This window comes from Salmo trutta, chromosome 23 (assembly GCF_901001165.1).
Source record: "Salmo trutta chromosome 23, fSalTru1.1, whole genome shotgun sequence".
In the NCBI taxonomy this organism is placed as follows: domain Eukaryota; kingdom Metazoa; phylum Chordata; class Actinopteri; order Salmoniformes; family Salmonidae; genus Salmo; species Salmo trutta.
In genome coordinates, this window is record NC_042979.1 from 11,682,849 (window position 1) to 11,707,966 (window position 25,118).

A 25,118-nucleotide genomic window follows, 5' to 3' on the forward strand; every position below is an offset into this window, starting at 1 on the left:
CACACAGCTGTGCCCTTGAAAGATATGAGAAGAACAGGATGGACTGAGACAATGTGGTCACTCTGGGGCCCTTTGTTCAACTTGGTCACACAGAATAAGACAGGCAGAGTGGAAAAATACCAGCTTCTTCTTAGACAGTGGGAATTTACAGGTTTAAGGCTCATAAAGATCGTGCATAACAAAATTTGCCATTTTTGCCCCGACAATATGCATTCTTAAATCAAGTCCTTTCTTGAGTTGGGCTCTGGGATGTAACAACCATTGAGCATCTGAGCTTAGGGTTGAAAGTGCGGTGGCAGGTAGCCTAGTGGTTAGAGCGTTGGACTAGTAACTGAAAGGTTGCTAGATTGAATCCCTGGGCTGACAAGGTAAAAATCTGTAGTTCTGCCCCTGAACAAGGCAGTTAACCCACTGTTCCTAGGCCGTCATTGTAAATAACAATTTGTTCTTAACTGACTTGACTAGTTAAATAAATAATGTGGTGGAAAGGGGTTGAGTGTGTATCCAACATCTGTTGCTAGGGGGTAAGGATGCTAGGGACAATATAGGATTAATCACAATTGTTTGCTCAAATAATAATTGCCTGACAAAAATGCAATGGCAATCCTAGTTATAGGAAACAATCCTTTGCATGAACTGTTGACATTATTATGCTTGTTAATGATGGAAATGAAGAGTTTAAAAATAAATAGCTGTACATAAAGCAAATTGGGGGGAGAGCATTGGAAATGCTTTTAGAGGTTGATCTGCTTCTGTTCTGTGGGTGGCGCTGGATGGGTCCTGGCCTTCTGGGGGGGGGGGGGGCGATATATGGTACAGAAAATATCATGGTACAGCTATATGGACACGCAATCACTATAGTACTTTTTAATGGTAAACTCCGAGACGCTGGCCTTCTAGGCAGTTGCAAAGAAAAAGCCATATCTTATTCTGGCCAATAAAAAGAAAAGATTAAGATGGGAAAAAGAATAGACACTGGACAGAGGAACTCTGCCTAGAAGCCCAGCATCCCAGTCACCTCTTCACTGTTGACGTTGAGACTGGTGTTTTGCGGGTACTATTTAATGAAGCTGCCAGTTGAGGACTTGTGAGGTGTCTGTTTCTTAAACTAGATACTCTAATGTAATTGTCCCCTTTGCACAGTTGTGCACCGGGGCCTCCCACTCCTCTTTCTATTCAGGTTAGAGACAGTTTGCGCTGTTCTGTGAAGGGAGAAGTACACAGCATTGTACGAGATCTTCAGTTTCTTGGAAATTTCTAGCATGGAAAAGCCTTCATTTCTCAGAACAAGAATAGACTGACGAGTTTCAGAAGAAAGGCTTTGTTTCTGTCCATTTTGAGCCTGTAATCGAACCCACAAATGCTGATGCTCCAGATACTCAACTAGTCAGGGCAGTTTTATTGCTTCTTGTTAATGATGGAATCTTTGAATAGTTGCAGGAAAATCTCACCACTTGGATGGAAAACTAGTTTATGGTTTTGGATTGAATACTGTTTTTGGACAATCCATCATAAAGACACATATACACAAAAATAGTGACATAAGTGAGCAGTTGATGTCTGTTTTTATTATCAATATGCATCCCTTTATTAAGATTTATTCTAATGGCCCATATAATGCCAAAAACATAGAAACCACAAATTGGGCAAAAAAAGTCATACAGCTTCATAAGTGTTACATCTTTCCTCAAGAGAAAACATTTATCTTTGTCTCTTTGTTCCTAAACGGTACAGGTATATAAAATGATTTGTTTTCAGATCTCCATACAGTGCTTTAGAGAAGCTCAGAAAAAAGTCAACTTACAACACATTAAGAATAAGGGGCACATTTTTTCAAATGTCTCAATGCACACAGCAGTTAAATATTGAAGTGATTTACTTCCTGTTTCAATTGCTAGAGAACAATTCCAACTAGTTAAGTCAGTTTGGCTTTTTGGTCCATAACAGAACTTGTACAACCATGTTCCCAAATAATTGACCTTATTCAATATCTATCTGAAACATCAGTTTAATGTTAAAACCTTCTATGAAATGTAACATTCTATCTATTTAGAATTTGCATTTATTTGAAAAGGTGAGCTTAGAATGAATGCAAAAGTAAGATCTACGAAGGAATAGAAGAATCTGCTAAATTAAAATGTCCCCATTTCTTTTTAATTTAGAGTAGTGATCAAAACATGCACATTGGACTGCAACTATAGAATTCTCCACTTGCAGAGGACTTATGTTTTCAACACAGTGCATTTATACAGAGGAATGTTGATTGCTCAGTGCAATTGAACTGCACCCCAATCCTCTTTTCACCAGTCCATTTCTCTAACCACTTCATCACTTAACTAACCAAGGCCATTATAAACAGTAGGACTAAACATTTCCATTGAGTCAATTATAAGTGCATGTTGTTGAATGAGTCAGTACAAACAGTGCAGCAGTAGAAGTAGCATCGTCAGTCAAAGTGAATGTTCAAGGCAGGTTGGAAACGAACACAATGGTAACCACCATTTCTTTAAAACAGTTACTAAACAACACAACAGCTAACCCAAACCACCCAAGCTCCACCTCAGCAGTCTAAAACCAAGCAGGTGCTTTTGACAGGCTCTTCTCTCTACAACAGGCATAGGTAGATTGTGGCCTTAACATTGGTTGCTTATCATTTTCAAAACCTATTTATCAATTAATTAAGCTATAATTAGGGCCAGAATGATTTACTTTTTTCTTTATATTAGAAGTAAAAAAAAGTCATGTCTCATATGTCAGAGCATTCCAAAAAACAAGGCAATGTCATTTCAGCTGCCTAAACAAAACTTTAACAAAAGCTGAAAAAGTACAACATTAAACCCCATTACTCATCTTGCATAGCAAAAAACACCAGTACAATCCCATATTGAAATGTTTTAAACCATCATCAATTCACAAACCTAGATAGATTTCTGGATAACAGATGTGGCTGTCATTGGCAGAGTTTTCAAATGAAATGAGTGTTCTTATTGCACATGTTCAGGCAGGCCCTGCTCTCCACTTAAAGATGTTTGCTGCAGTTTCATTATTCTCCAGTTTTACCGGAATGAGGACAAGCATCTACCTAGGAATGGCAACTGACTGGAATGGCAAATGACTTCTGCCCAATACTGAAGCAGCAATTCTCCTTGGCCATCAAGTAGTGACCGTTTTTATGGACCATGTTCTGGGGAATTTCACGGCAGAAAAAAGGAGCAGTCAAGCATGTGCTAACATGACTACATAAACACTACCGTACAGTCACCTACATGTGTCTTCTTTCACCTTGACGAGCACCAAATCTAATGTCCTAACTCTGTGCTTTTACTTTAGGATTTAAATAGCTAGGTAATAAACAATAATGCATGCAGCCTTGGTTTCAAACATCAGTTCAATAACTGACCGTAAATAACTCCTCTGTGCTGAAACACACAGACCGATGTTCAATGGCAATCATTTGGTAGATTTCACTCCTACATGTAGTTGTTCAGTTCTTGGCATGAATGCTGTGACTGACCAGTGACTGATCATCTAGCCTACCTGTATCTGCAGTCATTGAATAGAGCAATACCAAAAGCCTTTTCAGCACTAATCTCCTTCACTGTTCTTGGTTCAGGTACAGTGAATAGACATATGGATATTCACAACGTCACGGTCCTCTCTCCAGATTCTGAGAGGTTTTAGTGTTATGCAGAGGAACCCGTCCTCTTCAGTGTTTTAGTCAAAGTCAGTGGATCCACTTTGGGAGAAGCTGAGCTAAAAACAACACGCTAAGTTATTTCATATAAGTGGTTGGGCTGCAGTCATATACTTAGAAAAACTGAGGAAGCCCTCAGAAATGATGGACCGTTTTACATTTTTGTATTATGCCATTTTGGATTTGATTGTGGTCCAAGTTCAGAAGGTGATGAATTTCCAAATATGATCTTACATTTTTTGTAAAAAATTTTTTTTTTTTTTTTTAAATGCTCACAGCTGGCTGTTATCATTTGGTCAGATAAAACATGTATGTTTGTTCATCCTGGGTTATCCATCAGATCTTAAAGTCAATAGAAAGAACATATTTCTTCTCTCTATTTTCTCTTCTCTCCATTTGTGTCCAAATCCTAGGAGGACATACAGTGCACTCTGGTATGGAGAATTAAGGGAGGATGTGGGGGTGGTTCAGTGGTTAGCGTTGACTCAAGTCAGGGGTGGGGTTTGACTGAAAGTTAAGGGATAAGAAGTTCAAGGGGGTGGTGTGTGACTGGAAGAGCAGTGGTGGTGACTATGTTTGACTGGGCGGGGGTGTGACTGGTAGATCAGTAGTGGTGACTCAGGGTTTGACTGGAGGGGGGGGGGGGGTGACTCAGGGTTTGACTGGCTGCGAGAGGGAAGCCAGAGGATGACTCAAGGCTCAGCAGGAGGGTCGGTCGGTCCGTTCTTTGGCGGCATGGAGAGGATGCTCTCTGCCTCTTCGTACATCTGAAGAAGAGACAGAGGTCAATAGAAGCCAGTCAACATGTATTGTTATGAATGTGTGCGTTTACCGGGATAAATGGCACGTCCTGGAAGAGCTCCTGGATGAAGCGGCGTGCCGACAGACGGAACATGCAGTGGGCCAGCAGGTAGGACACCTCAGAGTAGAGACAAATGTCATCGAATGCATAGGGGAACTTCTCCTTAATCCTGTCAAGACAACAGACACAGGGATATCAACCTCGGTTTGAGTGTGTGTGTAGTGAAAGGAATGTGTGTGGGTCTTACGTTAGCAGGTTAGTCTCGTGGCCTTTGGTCCCCACAGAGGAGCTGAGGTTGACCACCAGACGCAGGACCTCCTTCCTGAGGAGAACCCTGCCGGCCGGAGCATCCTCTGGGATGGACTTCACTCCTGAGGGGGGAGAGAGACCACAGATAGCCAGGAGGGTTAGTCCATTCCTCTTCAACAAACAAAATAACCCTTCGCTTGTGAGAAAAGCATTGTATGAGAGAAAATATCTATTTTTAAACACTTACCCAAAACCAGTTCAGTGCTGCGGGTGCTTCCTGGAGAGTCCTGGGACATAGCATCATTGCACCCAGACACCCCTGACAGTTTGGTTTGGGCCATGACCTCCAAGTGATTCTGCACAGGTGGACTGCACCACTCTGAGAAAGGGTGGTCTTCCGTCAAGTCTGAGGGAGAAAGGAGAATTCAATTAAATTGTTTATTGGTTGCAGACTGCTAATATAATAAGTAAAAATATTACAAGGAAGCAAAAACACAAATTGATAAACAACACAATGTTCTATATACACACTGATCAAAAATATAAAACGCAACATACAACAATTTCAATACTTTTTCTGAGTTACAGTTCATATGAGGAAATAAGTCTAATTTATTTCAATAAGCCCTAATCTATGGATTTCACAAGACTGGGAATACACCCCCCCCCCCCCAAAAAAAAACTATGGGCCTCAGGAACATTCAAATTGCAAACCGCTCGCCCACACAACGCCCGGTTGGACCTACTGACAAATTCTCTAAAACAACGAAATGAACATTTAATTCTCTGCCAACAGCTCTGATGGACATTGCAGTAAGCATGCCAAGTGCATCATGCCAAGTGCATCTGCGGCATTGTGTTGTGTGTCAAAACGGCACATTTTAGAGTACCCTTTTATTGTCCCCAGCACAAGGTGCACCTGTGTAATGATCGTCGTTTAATCAGCTTCTTGATATGCCACACCTGTCAGGTAGATCGATTATCTTGGCAAAGAAGAAATTCTCACTAACAGGGATGTAAACAAATTTGTGCACAAGATTTGAGAGAAATAAGCTTTTTGTGCATTTGGAACATTTCTGGGATATTTTATTTCAGCTCATGAAACCAACACTTTACATGTTGTGCTGATATTTCTGTTCAGTACAAATATAATGCATCTGCAGCTGACCTGGGTGGCTGTCGAATGAGCTGAAGCCAAGCACAGTCAGCCCAGTGCAGTAGAGGCAGTTATCGTCGTTGTGTTCCTGTAGACCAGTCTCCTCTGAGCCCAGTAGCTGCTGCTGCTCTGCACGGCTCACCCCCATCAGCTCTGTGATGCTCAGCTGGGAGCGGAGCACAGCATGCCGGGAGTGAGGGCTGGGACCTGGGGGAAGGAGCACACACACCCACACGATCATACATTTAGCCTTTTTATTCAAGCCTGTTGGTCCTGAGCGGGCCTCTTATCTCAAGCAGAGCCATGATGCCCCCGCGTGCTAAGCTCAGTGCTATACAACTCCTTACTGAAGGAAAGAGATTGTGTTGACCCTGGGCTATTTCTTACCATCTGAGTCTCCAGAGAAGAATTTGGCAGATCTGTCCTCAGAGGGCGGGCTGGTTCTCTTCTGGAAATACGGTGTTTCTTTTATCTAGGAAACAAATGATACTACAGTTAGCAACACTCACAGCTTTATCCTTAAATATATAAACAACCTAAATTTCTTTGGTAAAATATCTAGAGTACAAGTTAAATTGACAGATGAGGGGGCAGAGTGGGATGAGATGGGGAGTGAAGTGGGCCAGAGGGTTCAGTGCATCTGGGTTCAGAGAGAGGGGTCAAACGATGGTCACTACCTGGAACATGTTGTTGATGTCCACAGGCAGCGCCAGGCCGATGAAGTCATCAGAGCTGCCATAGGTGGCACTGGACACCATGGATCTCACTGAGGAGGACCGCTGTAGAGTTGTCTGGCTGATGGGGCTCAGCAGATCCTCCTTATCCAGAGAGACAAAACTCAGAGCCTTCAGGAACCTAGAGATGGAGAGAGGGATACAGTGAGTTAGGAGGCAGGACAGGTAGTGTGATGGGGTGGGGAGAAAGAGATCAAGACTGAGTAAAAGAGACAAGACTGTACTTATAGAACAACGCAAACATGAGGTAGGTTTGACTTGACTTTCTACATGCAATCAGCAGTTGGTTGCCTCAGTCAGGGACATGGGTCAGGAAAAAAAGGAGGGCTAGACTTCCCACACCGTAATATAGATGAACATTTAGGATGTAGGAACAGCGGAGTCACATCTACTCAAATGACCACAGCAGGGTTCAGAAGGGCCTTGGGTTACAACATTTCTGTAACTTACCCAGAATTCACAGGATTTCTGGAAAACCTGTGAATTTTGGGGAAGTTACTAGAATTTTGCTACCATAGAAGGGGCACAATAAAGTTGATGCCAAGGGTGGACATGGGGGACGGGGTGTTGCAGCTTAGCGCTTCCTCTGTGGTGTCAAATAAGGAACATCCAATAAAGGAGAGGGAGGGAGGGGTGAGCTAGCGCCTGTTAAGATGTCTGTCCACGCACCGTGGAAGGAGGGCTCTGACAGGCCTGCGACTGGACCCAGCTGGCCCACCGTGACCCAAACAGCCAAACCTTTTTACTGAGCACCTACTGAAAAAGGGACCATCAGAAACAGCACACACACACAGCATGTTACTCCCATTGGGGGAGGGCTGCTGAGGGCTGAAGAGACACGACTTTACCAAAGATCTGTCATCAGATACAGTTGTTTAAGAACATGATTCCAGTGATGGGATGTTATGTCTACTGAGGGAGTGGACGACAAAAAAAAAATGGAATTACTCATTATTTTGGTTTCAACAAAGCTCCTGGTACATTTCAGCAGATTCCAGAAGTAATTGGAACATTCATTCAAGCTAAAGCAGAGGTCAAACTGTTGATCTTGTCATGAGGGAGACGGGAGTATTCCGAGAAGTAGTATTAGTCGTGGGAGATTCTAGGAAAATAGTTCCTAAGGGAGTGTGTGTGTGTGGACAAGTTGAGGGGGACTGAGTGAGTGGAGCCATATGTTTGAATGTGTGTAGGTGTATTTATCAGGGATGCAAACTGCTGAAGGGCATAAAAATGTGACACTTTTTTCTCCCACTGAAACATGCAAAAGAAATCCCTGCAAGGGAGAAATGCAGGTTTTAACTAATTAAAACAACAAAGAATATGATATACATGATCAGTCTCTGTGTGTAAAATAAAAAGTGGTTAATGTGAACCTAACTCAAAGGTGAAAAATGTAAAGAAAGCAATCTAATGTTATTTGTTGCCTGGACTTTACTGCAAATGAAAAAAAAACAATACACTAATATTGCAGTTAGCCATGAGAGCCTTTATAATAGAACGCTTGTGACCACACACATACAGTTGAAGTTGGAAGTTTACATACACTTAGGTTGGAGTCATTAAAACACGATTTTCAACCACTCCACAAATTTCATGTTAACAAACTATAGTTTTGGCAAGTCGGTTAGGACATCTACTTTGTGCATGACACAAGTCATTTTTCCAACAATTGTTTACAGACAGATTATTTCACTGTATACAATTCCAGTGGGTCAGAAGGTTACTAACACTAAGTTGACTGTGCCTTTAAACAGCTTGGAAAATTCCAGAAAATGGTGTCATGGCTTTAGAAGCTTCTGATAGGCTAATTGACATAATTTGAGTCAATTGGGGGTGAAACTTTGCATGTATTCACACTCAGTGCCTCTTTGCTTGACATTATGGGAAAATCAAAAGAAATCAGCCAAGACCAAGATTGTAGACCTCCACAAGTCTGGTTCATGCTTGGGAGCAATTTCCAAACGCCTGAAGGTACCACGTTCATCTGTACAAATAATAGTACGCAAGTATAAACACCATGGGACCACGCAGCCATCATACCGCTCAGGAAGGAGATGCGTTCTGTCTCCTAGAGATGAACGTACTTTGGTGCGAAAAGTGCAAATCAATCCCAGAACAACAGCCAAGGATCTTGTGAAGATGCTGGAGGAAACAGGTACAAAAGTATCTATATCCACAGTAAAACGAATCCTATATCCACATAACCTGAAAGGCCGCCCAGCAAGGAAGAATTCACTGCCCCAAAACCGCCATAAAAAAGCCAGACTACGGTTTGCAACTGCACATGGGGACAAAGATCGTACTTTTTGGAGAAATGTCCTCTGGTCTGATGAAACAAAAATTTAACTGTTTGGCCATAATGACCATCGTTATGTTTGGAGGAAAAAGGGGGAGGCTTGCAAGCCGAAGAACACCATCCCAACCGTGAAGCATGGGGGTGGCACCATCATGTTGTGGGGGTGCTTGTCTGCAGGAGGGACTGGTGCACTTCACAAAATAGATGGCTTCATGAGGAAGGAAAATTATGTGGATATATTGAAGCAACATCTCAAGACATCAGTCAGGAAGTTAAAGCTTGGTTTCAAATGGGTCTTCCAAATGGACAATGACCCCAAGCATACTTCCAAAGTTGTGGCAAAATGGCTTAAGGACAACAAAGTCAAGGTATTGGAGTGGCCATCACAAAGCCCTGACCTCAATCCCATAGAAAAGTTGTGGGAAGAACTGAAAAAGCGTGTGCGAGCAAGGAGGCCTAGAAACCTTCAACTGTAAATATTGCACTTATATTGGGAAAAAAAACATCTTAAGAAATAGAATGAAACAAACAGGCATTCGATTTTTGCTCTGTTATCGTGGCCACTATAGACATCAATCAAGTGCACAAGGCTACATGTGTGCAAAAATATCGTTCACTGAGTAAAAACAAGTATAATTCCCCCCTCACTTACACACACCTGTAACTGTCAAGTTCAACACAATATCTTTGGGCTACACTGCACATTATTACATTGTACACGTTCTGCCTGTGGACATCTGTTCTACAATGTACCAGCAAAAGTGAGAGGGAAAGTGTGTGGTGTTCCTTTCACCTCTATAGTGGCATCCAGCTTAAGCCAGGCCCAGCTCCAGCTACACTTAATTCCTGAATCCACTTGTTAAACAAGCAACGCCTCATTTTCACCTAATTCTCTCATAACGTTCGCTGTCTGACTTTATTAGCAAGCTAATTTTCACACCATAATCTCAATTACGTGAACAGATAAGTTGGCTAATGTTGCTCAACATTTCTCTGGCTAGCTAATGAGAATTCGATCCAGCTAACAAGATACTTAACAATGGTAACGTTTATACTTGTTCCATCACACTTTCTCCCTCACCTCAAACTTTCGAAATGCCAGTAGTTTTTTGGCTACAGGTCATGAAGTAATGCTTCAGCACCTTCTCCGTGGTCAGGCTCCTCACCTAACGTTACCTCTTCGTTATCGCTGCTGTAACTGGCAAGCTGCCTTTCCAGAGCATGCGCTGATTGATGCTGTAACTAGTAAATTGGTTCTCTTCTTTCTTCAGTCGCATGCTGCGCTGCATTCTGTTGATATGTAAACGATTGGCTGAGCCTGGGATACAGCATCCAGTATTGCTCCAAGCGCGCATCACTCGTTCTCTTACAGCCAGTACTGATCCAAACCTCCCCCCCATCCAAACTTCTCTCATCGGATCAACACGAATCACTTAGGTCACTTATTTTGGATTCAAAACGGGGAAATTCGCCATAAGGTGACAAGTTTGCATCCCTGATTTATGTGTATGTGCGTTACCTCCTTGGGGTGAGTCTGGAGTCCAGGCTGCCAGTCTTCATGTTGATGGTATCGGTGAAGAGCATGTCTTTGACTGGGGAAGCCAGAGCCTCGCTGTGGGACAGGGACGAGTGGATCCTCTGCTGCTGCAGCCTCTTCAGCGTAGCGTAGCCCAGCGCGTCACGCTGACTGGCGTACGTATCACGACAACTTGCGTACTTCAGCGTGGCGTAGCCCAGCGCGTCCCGGGAGTTGGAGTACATGAGGCTGCAGTCCGTTAGGCCGCTCAGGGTGGTCAACGAGGGCGACTTGAGGGACTGGGCGCGGCGGGGAAGGGTGTGGGAGGAGCCGGGGGGCACAAGGGAGGCAGAACTGGATTTGGACAGAGAGGAGAGGTGGGCGGTGTGGGGCTGGGGGGTGAGGGACGTCAGGGTCTGGATGGTCTGGGCGCTGATCACACTGTTGAGGCTGACACCGTCCGTGTCGATGGTGGATGGCAGGGTCTCCCTGGAGGGGCTGGAGCTCATAGAGCTGATGCCGCTGGTGGTCGTGTCCGTGTTGAAGCTCTGACTGCGCGATTTAAACTGAGCCCCCCCGCTATACCCGACTAGGCGCTCCCGGCTAGCCTGTTCTCTCTGGTTCTCACCCACCCCTGACCCTCCTACCGCCACTGACCGGCCTGGCAACCTCCCCTCCCCAATGCTGGGGGTGCTGCCCCGGTTCTCAGATGCCTTGCTTCCCACAAAGGAAGTTTCTAGGTTGACAGAGGGGCTTTTGGGCAGGTCATTATAGATTGGGAAGACGTCTGAAGATCCAAAGGTGTAGCTGGGCTCGGTGACGGTGCGTTTGCGCCCCTCCACCCCTCCTCCGCGGCCCCTGGGAATGCCCTTGGGGTCGCTGTTGCTGCGGAGCTTCTTCCCAGACAGCGACAGGGAGTGGAGGAGGCGGTTGCGGAAGCGGCTGGAGGCCAGGAGGGTGAAGGGGCTGCGGTCTTTGTACTTGGGTCTCATGTACATAGGAGGATCGTCCGACAGGTCACAGTTCTCCAGCTTCTCATCGTCCATGATGTACATACCTGGAAGTGACCATTCACGGTTAATCGAATCAAATTGTATTTGTCACATGCGCCGAATATAACAGGTGTAGGCCTTACCGTGAAATGCTTACAAGCCGTTAACCAACAATGCAGTTAAGAAAAAAAGGGTTAAGAAAGTATTTATTAAAATAATAAGAATATACATTTTAAATAAAATGTACTTGATAGTTTGGGGTAAACATTTGGAATGTATTATAACTAGTTGTACAATGATGACTAGAGACTTACTGGGCTGTGTGGAGTCACTCTCACTGTTGTGCATGGAGCTGCTGGAGTCAGAGGCGAGGCTGAGGCTGGAGGGGACAGAGGACAGCAGGCTGGGGGGGTTGGGGTGGGGCTCCATGTCATCAGGGACAACGGGCCACAGCGTCCGGCGGCTGTGTCTCACAGCGTCCCAGCCGTGCTGCTTCAGCATGTCACAGCCCTGACGCGTCTTCGAGATCAGCCCCAACACGTACAGACACGTCCTACACAGAGTCAGACATTACAGAAAGGTCCTGGACAGAGATAGAGTATTCTTATGGGACAGCACAACCATGTTGCTTCACTAGAAGCACCTTCAATATGAGAGTTTCACATATGAATACGTCTTACCCTCTGACGGAGAGAACCTCACAGTGCAGAGCCAGAACCACTATGTCAGGGACCACCCCTTCCTCTTGCAGGAGGTTCAACCCCCAGTTTGACGAACCTATGTTACCCTGGAAGCAAACCGTTTAAAAACGTTAATTCTCATGTTATTAGGAAAACGATTTCACGGGCGAATCATGTCAATAATTGGCACATAATTGTGGAACTCCTCAGATGAAAATAGATGTGGTAGTTAGTCATTCTTAATTATACTGACCAAGGCCCAAAGTGCTGCCTTAAGCTGTTTAATGCCCTCCCACTTGTCCAGCATCGGGGAGCGAACAGTGTAGCTTAGGTCAGGAACCACATTCTAAAGAGAAAGTAAGAAACTAAAATAGTATTAAACGCATTACGCCTGTAGGCCTAATTGCTACTTGACCAGTGTAATAGTGGGTGGTTCAACTAGCTGCAGTTACCTGGACTTCCAGTAGATGGCAGCCTGTCTTGTCATGGACAAGCTGGCCATACAGATGCACAGGAAGATAAACATTTGGCCTCTGTAACCTTTGGTTGCTTCGACGTACATAGTTGTCTCCGTCGACAGGTTTACGGTACGTGGTGAGAGCCTCGTTCAGCTGCTCCTCGATCATGTCCACATATTTCAGGTTATACTCCTACAAAACATACGATGACATACAAACTCGACCAGTTTTTGATGCTCTCATGCGACAGCCAAAAGATGCAACTCATCATTTATTACATTGTTTGCTGGAGTATAAATGTACCTTCTGCCATTTCTCTAGCTGCTTGGTGACGTAGCCCCTCTCATTGAGGTAGGAGAAGCCCTTTGGAATGGACAAGAACCTGGAGATAAGAATGACAGAGGTTAGAGACAAAAGGACCTAATACAGACTGCAAATAGCAGCAGCGTTGTCTCCCAGCAGCTTACCGTAGCAGCAGCAGGACCCCCTTGTCTCCCAGGTGTGTGAGAGCTGGCTTCATCTGGATCAGAGCATGGAGGTTTGCCTGGAGAACAACAAAAAAACACATCTCAGCTAACACACTACCGGAGTCAAAAACTACTGGATTAAGCTAAATTACAGACGGTAAGGTACAGCAGTGACCAGGGATGACATAGCAAGACACCGCAACAGAAACTCAGGCCCCTCATTCCTCACCTTGTCCTCGCAGGCCTCATCCAGTATGTCCAGCGCCTCCATGGAGATACTCTTGTTGCGGTCGTGGAGCTGGGTGACCAGGAGCTCGATGCCCCAATTACTGAAGAACTCGACGTTGGCACGCAGCAGCACCCGCAGGTGTTTAGTGGCATACAACCTGCAGTTCTGTGGTACACCAACAGGGGGCAGAAGAGGACAGGCTAGAGACAAAGACGGTATGAAGATGGACTAAAACTGCTTCTTCAATAGAAATCCCCCATCACACTTGTAGCCGATGTCACGGCGACGTTGGCTAGCTAAACTCACGAGTAGAAACACGTCGTCGGGTCCAAAGGTCATTCTCACTCCGAACTGTGCACGTGCAGGCCGTCAAATCAACGGCACTCTTTCGATGTTAAATTGTTTTTGACGGAAATTCTAACGGTGTCAGTTTGTCACTTTCAACGAGGTTACTCGAGAACTACTAAAGACATTGGCTCGAATCTACATTCTGCCTTTTAGATTGAGGTTTAATTAACAACCAAGGAAGAATTCTTCACCACTCTCATTGACTTCTCAAACCCCGGCCTGGTCCGTTTGGTCTGGTTGACGAGTGTTCCCGAAAGTCTTGCGATGTTGTTATAAAGTTACTGTCATTCTGAAACCCTAACACACATATGCTCCATTTAAAGCACAACGAACCGAATTGCACATCACAATAAACAAATTAAATACAGGTAGTTGCTTTCCGAACACGTGTGCAAGCTCCTCCTCCCTCTCTATGAAACCAAGATTGATCAATTCCTGTGTGAATTCCATCTGTGTGTTCTCAGTGTAGGTGGCGGTGCTCTTACGTCAGTGGCAGCGGTGAGGATCTTGGACAGGATGACCCTGGACAGCCCGTCACGGCTGTAGTCCAGTGTGGACACAGTGAGCTTCAGCGGGTGGTCCTGATTCTTCAGTGTACAGATGCTCAACAGGCTAGTAGGAGAGCACAGGATACAGGGAATCAATGTACTGCTCCATACACACAACAACACAATGACTTGAGTAAGATGAAGTGAGAGTGAAAGAGGACAAAGGAAATTCGTTGTAGTAGCTTAAAAAAAGGCACCAGGCACCTCTAAAAATGGGTCTGTTGAAGGTACTAGGGATCTCCCAAGAAAAAAAACATCCGGAAGAAACTCGTTAGGGGAAAAAAAACACTAATGGACGTTAAGAGACTGACCACTGGAAGACACCGCACTTCTCCAGCATCTTGACGCCGTGCGGGTGTGAGGAAAGAGTGCCCAGGAACAGGAAGTAGTGCTGGCTGAGGGTGGTGAGCAGCCCGTTGCTCTGGAGACTGCGGTCGGGCTTGAGCCCCGAAGATGATGAGAGCCACTGGACTATGTCCTTCACCAGGTCCTCCAGGTACACCTGCCCATCCTGACACACAGAGATGTAATGTTCAGGTAATGTTGGACATGGTGAGAGAGGTTAAAGTAAGGTCATGTAATTATTTGATTATCAAAAGAGTTTACAATCAGAAGTTGTTTAAAACGTTTTTTTGATTGTTCATTAATAGGCCTGCATAGTGAAATTCTCTACTGCTATTTGTAAATATCAGTAGTCTATTAGAGTTTTACCTCATAGTTAACCCTCTCACCTCGTCAGACTCCAGGAGGAACTCAATGAACTGGCATCCCACCACAGTGAGCTGCCTGGCTTTGCTGTGGTCCAGCTCCAGGCTGGCATACAGCTTACTGCTGGGCTTATAGAAGAACAGCAGCCTGCGCACAAACCTGCAGAAATAGAAGCCCAGCGTCAGACAGACAGACAGACAGAGAGAGAAGCCCAGCGTCAGACAGACAGACAGACAGACAGAGAGAGAAGCCCAGCGTCAGACAGACAGACAGACAGAGAGAGAAGCCCAGCGTCAGACAGACAGACAGACAGAGAGAGAAGCCCAGCGTCAGACAGACAGACAGACAGAGAGAGAAGCCCAGCGTCAGACAGACAGAGAGAGAAGCCCAGCGTCAGACAGACAGACAGAGAGAGAAGCCCAGCGTCAGACAGACAGACAGAGAGAGAAGCCCAGCGTCAGACAGACAGACAGAAAGAGAAGCCCAGCGTCAGACAGACAGACAGAAAGAGAAGCCCAGCGTCAGACAGACAGACAGAAAGAGAAGCCCAGCGTCAGACAGACAGACAGAGAGAGAAGCCCAGCGTCAGACAGACAGACAGAGAGAGAAGCCCAGCGTCAGACAGACAAAGAGAGAGAAGCCCAGCGTCAGACAGACAAAGAGAGAAGCCCAGCGTCAGACAGAGAGAGAGAGAAGCCCAGCGTCAGACAGAGAGAGAGAGAAGCCCAGCGTCAGACAGAGAGAGAGAGAAGCCCAGCGTCAGACAGAGAGAGAGAGAAGCCCAGCGTCAGACAGAGAGAGAGAGAAGCCCAGCGTCAGACAGACAAAGAGAGAAGCCCAGCGTCAGACAGACAAAGAGAGAAGCCCAGCGTCAGACAGACAAAGAGAGAAGCCCAGCGTCAGACAGACAAAGAGAGAAGCCCAGCGTCAGACAGAGAGAGAGAGAAGCCCAGCGTCAGACAGAGAGAGAGAGAAGCCCAGCGTCAGACAGAGAGAGAGAGAAGCCCAGCGTCAGACAGAGAGAGAGAGAAGCCCAGCGTCAGACAGACAAAGAGAGAAGCCCAGCGTCAGACAGACAGAGAGAGAAGCCCAGCGTCAGACAGAGAGAGAGGAAAGGCAACAAAAGAGGATCAAACATCACAAGCATATTCCCTTCATGTTACCTTTGGTTTGGTGAAAGAAGTGGTTGTAATGTTACTTACTTGTGTATTTGTTCATCTTTATTGCTCCGCAGGTTAACGTTGGGCCACTACAGATGGGAAAAGGCAACATTAAAAGAAAACTTCAATTGAAGAGACAGTAGCGAAAAAGAGACTGTAATACGTTTGGATTTATTGCAGTCCTGCTCCACTCACCTTCAGTATTGTTGCGATGAGAACCCAGTTCCAGTCCAGGTTCTCTTTGTGGTTCAGGATGTGGCTGTCTCTCAGGTTCATCATGAGAGCATCCTCAGTGTCCTGCAATGCAAACAAGGACAGCATTTCAAATACCACCACAGCAAATCCCAGATGCTTTTGTTGCAACACAGGGACATGGTTTGATTTGTACCTTAATGACAAAGATATCTCTCTGTGGTCTAAAGTGCTGGTCTCTACAGTAGTGTGAAGCCTTTGATTTGCGGATGATGTGGTCCAGGTACAGGCTGTTGGGTTTGGGTCCTTTCTTCTTCTTCTCGTGGAAGCGCTTCAGGTAGTTGACCGCTGCACTCGCCCGTCTGAAAAATGACAATCGATGTCGTGCCATTGTCAATAACACGAAATCCAAAGTATTTTATGGGACTCTCCTGTAGCATATGCATTGTTTAATTAAGATTAGGGTAGAGAGTTTCATGTAACTATAGTCATACCGTCTTTGCTCCTATCTGCTACAGAGTAAATTCCTCACAATGGTCCCTGTCTATAGTGAACCCATGTAACTTCCTCTGCGCTCTATGGTAAGTAGTTGTCACTCACAGTCTCTTCTCCTGGGCGATGTCGAAAGAGGCAGCCTTGTGGATGAGTGTGGGCAGACAGTGCAGGTGGTGGCTGTGGGAGTGTGGGAGGATGGTGTTGGCCTGGGGGAACAAAAATAAACAGTTACAAGAACCATGAAAAACTAATTACAAACTGACACCAAAATACCTCATTAAAAACGAATGGGTCAAAAACTCCTAGAGCATATCCTCTGGTCCAGTTCACTGACCTCACATAACGTTAACATCTTAGAGGACAATGACTTGAGTTACCATGTGAAGCAGTTCTCCCAGTAGAATGGTGGCTCGCACAGAGTTGTTGTCGTCGGTGCTTGTGATAACCTCAATCAGACCCTGTTGAGAGGTACACAGGCTTTACACGACAGGCAACAGTGGTTTGCGTGTGGGATCTTTAGGTAGTAACAGATATCCAACAGCATTATTTGGTTGAATATACACAAACTTATTGATCCTCTGACATACCTCAAGAAGTCCACTCTTGATGAAGGCAGACAGTACCAAAGCCAGGTAGTTATCCATTAGGTCAGGCCTGAGGGGGCAGACAGAGAACACTGAGTTCATGCAGAGAGTGTCACATAATCATGAGTAAAGGAGAGTTGAAATTCAGTCATTGTTTTTACCTTGACCGAGCTCGATGTGGAAGGATACATTTTGCTTCAGAAGCCACAAAGCCGTCTGATAACCTCCAACTGTCTTGGAACCTACTGGGGTCTATAGAGACAAGTGTACCTTGTGACTCAATAATATATGGTACATGAGATACATGATAAGGGTATACCTTGTGACTCAATAATATATGGTACATGAGATACATGATAAGGGTATACCTTGTGACTCAATAATATATGGTACATGAGATACATGATAAGGGTATACCTTGTGACTCAATAATATATGGTACATGAGATACATGATAAGGGTATACCTTGTGACTCAATAATATATGGTACATGAGATACATGATAAGGGTGTACCTTGTGACTCAATAATATATGGTACATGAGATACATGATAAGGGTGTACCTTGTGACTCAATAATATATGGTACATGAGATACATGATAAGGGTGTACCTTGTGACTCAATAATATATGGTACATGAGATACATGATAAGGGTATACCTTGTGACTCAATAATATATGGTACATGAGATACATGATAAGGGTGTACCTTGTGACTCAATAATATATGGTACATGAGATACATGATAAGGGTATACCTTGTGACTCAATAATATATGGTACATGAGATACATGATAAGGTGGTTAGAGGTTATTTACAGTGACATTGTACCCACCCACACTGACAAGTGCTTCGATAAAGTCTGCGGTCGCAACAGGCATGGGGAGCCGGAATATATCATACATCACCTCTAACAAGCCTTTCTGTGGGAGATTGAGAGGAACCATGTTTACTTACACACAGTCTAATAGTGACTTCATTATTCCCTAATTAAAAATGTATAACATTTTGATAAGGAGTGGGAAAATAATATTTTTAGGGATGTGCTCTACATTATTCCTACATTAAACTGAGTGACATTGTTATCTGTGTTTTTGAGGCCCACCATAGAGCGATCTCGAGGTAAGCTTGGACACTGCATTCCTTTTGACCTCAGTTGTCACATGCTGATCATGTCCGTTTGATGCTATGCTTACCCTTACTTCCACATTTGGTATACATAGCAAGCCAATAAGAGACTGGATTCCAGAGTTGCCTGACTTGCACAGGTTAATGATGCCTGGGGTGAGATTGAGACAGGAAGACAGCATAGGGTCAGGTAAGAACACATTCATACCACATCACTAATAACATATATCAAAGCTATCTGGGTATACAGACACTCAAACTCATAGACTATTGAATATGAAGGATTAATGTTTACCTGACCAGGAGCGAAAGGAAGCAACTATGGACATCTTACTGGCCAGGAATCGAGCTTCCCTGTCTTCCCTGGGGTGGACATCAAAACGCATGATTAACGTCCCCAAAATAATTGATACAGTAAATACAACGCCAGTCAAAAGTTTGGACACATAAACTCAGCAAAAAAAGAAACGTCCTCTCACTGTCAACTGAGCTAATTTTCAGCAAACCGTCATTTCCGTAGGCAGATTTGCATTTTGGTAGGCCGTCATTGTAAATAATAATTTGTTCTTAACTGACTTGTCTAGTTAAATAAAAAATAAAGAGGAAAAGTTCATTAGTTACCAGCCTCAGAAATTGCAGCCCAAATAAATGCTTCAGTGTTCAAGTAACAGACACATCTCAACATCAACTGTTCAGAGGAGACTGTGTGAATCAGTCCTTCATGGTAGAATGTCTGCAAAGAAACCACTTCTAAAGGACACCAATAATAAGAAGAGACTTGCTTGGGCCAAGAAACACAAGCAATGGACATTAGACCGGTGGAAATCTGTCCTTTGGTCTGATGAGTCCAAATTTGAGATTTTTGGTTCCAACCGCCGTGTCTTTGTGAGATGCAGAGAAGGTGGACAGATGATCTCCGCATGTGTGGTTCCCACCCTGAAGCATGGAGGTGGTGTGATGGTGCTTTGCTGGTGACACTGTCTGTGATATATTTAGAATTCAAGGCACACTTAACCAGCAAGGTTACCACAGCATTCTGCAGCGATACGCCATCCCATCTGGTTTGTGCTTAGTGGGCCTATCATTTGTTTTTCAACAGGACAACGACCCAACATACCTCCAAGCTGTGTGAGGGCTATTTGACCAAGAAAGAGAGTGCTGTATCAGAGATGGTTTAGGATGAGTTGGACTGCAGAGTGAAGGAAAAGCAGCCAACAAGTGCTCAGCATATGTGGGTACTCCTTCAAGACTGTTGGAAAAGCATTCCTCATGAAGCTGGTTGAGAGAATGCCAATCAAGGCAAAGGGTGGCTACTTTGAAGAATCTCAAATATATTTTGATTTGTTAAACACTTTTTTGGTTACTACATTCCATATGTGTTATTTCATAGTTTTGATGTCTTCACTATTATTATACAATGTAGAAAATAATCAAATAAAGAAAAACCCTTGAATGAGTAGGTGTCCAAACTTTTGACTGGTACTGTATGTATAATCCACACTTACTTGAGTTGCCCCTCTGATGTGTCTGCATTGTGTCTATAGTGAAAGTCCGTGTACGGGGCCAGGATTTGCTGGAAGAAAAACAGAACGAGAAAAACTAAATCACATTCAATGAGGAAAATAATCAAATTCCTATTAATGAATGCTGCTCGAGCGTTTATTGCCAGTACCTCGAGCTCCACATCTGAGCGCACATACTGGCGTGTGTGTGGGTGGTTGAGGAGGTGTAGGATGGTGGTGATGAGTGCCTCGTTGATGCGGCTCAGCTGACAGTCGATCACGTTCTTCAGAATGGTGCTGAGACCACTCCTCTGAGCCACCACCACAGGGTTCTTCACAGCTGCAGAACAAAAGGAATCACACAGGGTTTAACCAAAAGATCACGAATAGATAAGTGTGCGCGCGCGTGTGGTGCCTCACTCACCAAGTTCACAGATGATGGCGATACAGACGCGCACCATGCGGTCTCGCTCCTGTAGCCCATCTTTGCCCACGGCAATAAGGGAGTTGGTGACAGAGGAGGGGAAGAGCAGTGCATTCACTGTGATCATCTGTAGGGGGCAGCAGAGAGGGGACAGTTCAGAGTCTCACATAGTAGTACTCGCGTGATAGAAAGATGTTTACTAAATAAGTAAGGGATAATCAACGAGGGGCTATGCGTTCTATGGAAAATAATGAACGACGTGGAAGGTGTGTTCCACAAAGTGGTAGCGGAGTGGAATTATTTTCCAGAGAACGAAGAGCCCCGAGTTGATTATCCCTTTCATACCGTGGCTATAATTTCACACATGCCACTATAAATGTGTTTATTTGCCATTAGAAATGTGTTCAACATCCACTGAAGTAGCTAGAAAGTTTACTAGATAGCTTCAGTAGTTGCCATGGTAACCAAACAAACAGACTTGCTTGTTAAGTCCTAGCTAGCTATTATGAAAATGGAATTCAACAATATCAATACTGTTTTCAATTCGACTTCTGCTTTCAAAAGCAGCTCAAACAAAACATGTAAAAATGAATTGTACCATGCAAATATACTGTGTGTTATAGGGAAATAATGCATGCTTTGGAATGCCCTTCAAGCCAATCAGAAATGAGTATTCAAGTTCAACAATGCTATGGTATAAAGATGGGGGCTCTAATCCTGGACGCTGATTGGTTAAAACCACATTCCAGCCAGTGTCTATTCCACAAGTTACCACCAGCTAAATCTATGACATTAAAATGCCTATTTACTCTGTTCCATCTGACTGCGCAATCCACTGTCTCATCAGCCCAGCCAGGCAATTTATAAACTTGATCTGCACTGTAAAAAGCATCTAGACATTATCTCACATTTCTTTTAGACTAACATTTAGTTTTCAACATTGGAGACTTGTATAAACCTTGCTGTCTCCGAATTTCAATACTGAAACAATGTTGTAAATGTCAATCTCCAGTTGTCCCATAGTAATGACCGTGTCGGGAGTCAGGATGAGACAGGCAGGCAACGCTCTCAGCCAGTCGAAATCATGAATCAGCATCATTTTTATGTATATATACAAAGAAATGTCAATAGAAAACAGGTCAAACGAAACGAAGTGCAGCTAGTTTGCAGTCTTTCCAGCTTCAGTTTGAAGTGATTCTGTTAGCTGCGTTGTTGGCTAGCTCCTCTGAACAACAGTGTCCTGACAAGTGTGCACATTTGCTATGCCAGGTAGAATCACGCCTCATTAGTTCATTGTTATGGATGTTTCTAAATAAATGTCACTAGAAAACAGCTTAAACAAATGCAAATACTTGGTTGTTATTCTGGCTGCACTGTTTAGATGTGACTAAGATAGCTGTAGTTTGCTAGCTAGCAAGCAAGGGATAAGAACGTCGCCAGCCAGTATGTCAATAGAACATCTAGAACATCCATAGATACAGAACAAAAAGACTTAACGGTTGCGTCTCTGGCAACAGAACCAATAGAACGAACAACCAGCTGGCTCGGGTAGCAATCCTAGATTTGCATTGAGACTATATCTTGTGGAAGGATGAAATAGTATAAATAAATTCAGCATAATGACGTTATAATGAAAATATGCAAATCGTTTTTTGAATATGTTGGTAACCCGTTGTATAAGTGATAATGCTCTTGAAGCCGGTGTTTGGAGAACATATTGGCATGGTGTGCCGGCCCTTGATTTCATCTCGAGCCTAACAACACCCGTGCCAATATATCCTCCAAACACTAGCTTCTCTGGCATTACCACTCAAATAACTGGTCATACTTCGACATCTTACTGAATGGTACACTATGCATGAAATTAATTTAGTTAGGGAGAGGTTGGGGTGTCTCACCTTTCGCACCAGCCTGAGAGCCTGTGTCCTTTCCACCTCATTGCTTTGCTGGATGTCTATGCACCTGGAGAAGGACATACTCAGTCACTCAGTGGTTGAGAGGTTAAGTGGGCTCAACATTGGGATAAGTCACACACACACACACACACACTGTTCAGATGTAGCACTCACCTGGCGATCAGGTAGTCCACCTGAAGACGGAGGACCTTCTGGAGAATAGTGCTGTCTCTGATCAGGTAGCGTAGAGCCCTCAGCCCTGCAGCTCGCACCTCCTTAGCCTCATTTAACAGCGCTAACCGGAGACTAGAAAAGGGGCAGGATGGGAAGTGTGCAGAGGAGAAGAATAAGGAATAACAAACAAATCTGCACTTGACTTCATTATAATGGCAAAATCATTGTATAGTGGAACTGGAAACAACGTAGGCCGTCATTGAAAATAAGAATTTGTCTTCACTGACTTGCCTAGTTAAATAAAGGTTAAATAAAAAAATAAAATAAATCAGCTGGTAGGGGGCCTCCTGAGTGGCGCAGTGGTCTAAGGCACTGCATCGCAGTGCTAGCTGTGCCACTAGAGATTCTGGGTTCGAGTCCAGGCTGTTGCAGCCGGCCGCGACCAGGAGACCCATCGGGCGGCGCACAATTGGCCCAGCGTCGTCTTGGATAGGGGAGGGTTGGGCCGGCATGGTTGTCCTTGTCCCATCGCGCACTAGTGACTCCTGTGGCGGGCTGGGCAAAGTGCACGCTGACACAGTCGCCAGGTGCACAGTGTTTCCTCCGACACATTGGTGCGGCTGGCTTCTGGGTTAAGCTGGCATTGTGTCAAGAAGCAGTGCGGCTTGATTGGGTTGTGTTTCGGAGGACGCACGGCTCTCGACCGTCGCCGCTCCCGAGTCCGTACGGGAGTTGCAGCGATGGGACAAGACAGTAACTACCAATTGGATACGACAAAATTGGGGAGAAAAAGGGGTAAACGTAACAAAACTAAAAAAGAAAGAAAAAACAGCTGGTACTGTATATGTAGCACTACTGAAGATTCATTTCTCGAAAGAATCACCAAATGACGATCTCTTCATGTGTGAACCCAAGCTTCCCCTCTGAGTGGCCTGCATTGCAGAGAAGCTGTGACAGATGGAGACAAACATACTCGTAAGAACACATTCAAACATAAAGAATCAAACGTTACATACACCTAATGTCTGCTGAGATGTTGCCCCACAAACCTTTATAAAGTTGTTCAGGTGACCGAGTTTGCGCATGTTGGAGACTCCTTGTTGCTTGGCAACATTCTGAAGGATTTCCCGAAGGTTGTCTGAAGGATCTGAAAGGAAACATCAATGAACTGAAAGGTTCCAATATGTTACAGTAACAAAACACACTGTGTTCAGGAGAGACCAGCATGACTAAGCCTCATTAATGAGTGGGGCCGGAACACTAAACTGGAAATAGAAACACATTTGGGATCAGGGCATTTGGGATTTCCTCACCCGAGTGAGCAATATAAAATCTTATGCGATAAATCAGTAAAACATTACTATTCGGCAATGGTCCGAATGTGCTATTCTATGCTTCAGTCAAGTGACTTCGGCTTCGCAGTGTCCATGAGGAAATCTGGGGATATCACTTGGACAGAGTGTTCCTGTAATGAGGACAGTTAAGATGCCAACATGCATATTTAGCTGAAGTGTGGTGGTACTGCTCTGCTGTGAAAACTCATTGCACTTTAGTGACCAAAAAAATCACTCAGTATTACCATAACATCATACTGTTGATCAGGGTTGTGGCATTTTGAAGGTGAAATATGATTCAACTAACTTTTGAAAATGCCTCTAGGGGCTTACTGTTACATCCATCAGTTTAACAGGGGAGCTACTATCCTAAACTTGAGGTAAGTCTGCCTACATCACTTTTTATGCAGTAGCTACATAACTTCAAACAATAACTACATAATTTGTTTACAAACTCTCCCATGATGAAAAAACATAAACAATGCAATACAGGCCCTTAACATTTGGATTATGATGATAAAACAGGAGTGTGTTGGCGTTTAGCTTCAATATGGCATGGGCCTATTCTGCAAATAAATCAAGGAAGGGACTGGGACACATTTCTCTAGTAGAAAATCAATGGCATTGAATTAGCATTGAATTGCATACAAGCCATATGCAGTGAGCTAGAAACATTGGATGACACTAGCTAACACCCAAACAATAACATGCATCAAAACAACAATGTCGTGATGATCATGTTTTGAATTGCTGCTAGCTATGCTACTTAGCCAGGTTGTCAACACAGTTAGCATTGTAGCTAACTAATTATATGTAAATAAAGGGAGTTACCATGTTCGGCAATTTAGTAGCAAGCTAGCAGCATCCTACTAATAAATTAGCTAGCTTCGATTCAATGCTGGGATGGTGACTCCAAGCTCCAATCTGATTCACCCACCTCTGGAGAGATCGAGTGGTACATTTTCCTCCCCACTGTCATTCCGACCTGTCAAAGCAAACCGTACACACCAAGCATTAACGGTTAGCAAGGAGCCAGCAACTAACAGGTACAATGAATGTGTTTTGGAGGGTTTCTAATCTCTGGTCCAGACTGAAATATATATTGTCTCACCTCGCATCCGAATGCTTCGACTCGGACGGCCTCGGATGCTGACCGCCATCTTTACAGAATCATTCAACACCGACCGGACCGGAATTAACAAGGATTATCGCGAGAAATTCCACACTCATTGCCTCTTGTCTAGCCCAACCACAGTATATGGGGCTGCAGTATTTAATGCATACTGAAATAAAAGCTATTTCTGCACCATCTATGTGCTGCCCCTTGCAAATCATTGTAAATTCAACATT

At 44.3% G+C, this 25,118-nt stretch overlaps 1 protein-coding gene across 2 annotated transcripts; it reads right to left on the reverse strand.

Annotated features, from left to right (window-relative positions):
• Positions 1-1,537: 1,537 nt before the first annotated feature.
• On the reverse strand, positions 1,538-25,006 carry LOC115159348 (rapamycin-insensitive companion of mTOR). 2 transcript variants are annotated; one of them, XM_029708951.1, is made up of 37 exons: positions 24,880-25,006; positions 24,706-24,753; positions 23,484-23,581; positions 23,318-23,382; positions 22,435-22,566; positions 22,264-22,327; positions 20,366-20,492; positions 20,112-20,281; positions 19,945-20,012; positions 18,735-18,802; positions 18,508-18,590; positions 18,147-18,234; positions 17,470-17,560; positions 17,312-17,378; positions 17,102-17,182; positions 16,830-16,930; positions 16,426-16,591; positions 16,233-16,334; positions 16,080-16,126; positions 14,901-15,036; positions 14,481-14,680; positions 14,107-14,233; positions 13,274-13,438; positions 13,045-13,121; positions 12,881-12,959; positions 12,572-12,769; positions 12,373-12,465; positions 12,120-12,226; positions 11,754-11,992; positions 10,451-11,504; positions 6,579-6,756; positions 6,289-6,373; positions 5,914-6,108; positions 4,993-5,151; positions 4,744-4,867; positions 4,527-4,665; positions 1,538-4,461 (listed from the first exon to the last, which is right to left on the reverse strand). In XM_029708951.1, exons 1-37 carry the CDS (start codon positions 24,926-24,928, stop codon positions 4,387-4,389), a joined length of 5,145 nt encoding a protein of 1,714 aa, XP_029564811.1. In that variant the 5' UTR covers positions 24,929-25,006; the 3' UTR covers positions 1,538-4,386. The 2 variants fall into 2 exon arrangements, with proteins under 2 accessions (XP_029564811.1, XP_029564812.1); XM_029708952.1 differs by lacking the exons at positions 18,147-18,234; positions 18,508-18,590; positions 18,735-18,802; ... (7 more) ...; positions 24,706-24,753; positions 24,880-25,006 and adding an exon at positions 17,628-18,111 and having other exon boundaries at positions 17,470-17,578.
• Between the last annotated feature and the right edge of the window lie 112 nt (positions 25,007-25,118).

Bases quoted from the DNA above. Each gene is read 5' to 3' on its own strand.
- LOC115159348 (XM_029708951.1), bottom strand. From the start codon at position 24,928: ATGGCGGTCAGCATCCGAGGCCGTCCGAGTCGAAGCATTCGGATGCGA. The intron at 18,235-18,507 runs GTAAGCATAGCA...AATCTCCCACAG, and splicing joins TACCAAATGTGGAAGTAAGG to AAAGGCTTGTTAGAGGTGAT. The intron at 11,993-12,119 runs GTAAGACGTATT...GACTCTGTGTAG, and splicing joins GAGGTTCTCTCCGTCAGAGG to GACGTGTCTGTACGTGTTGG.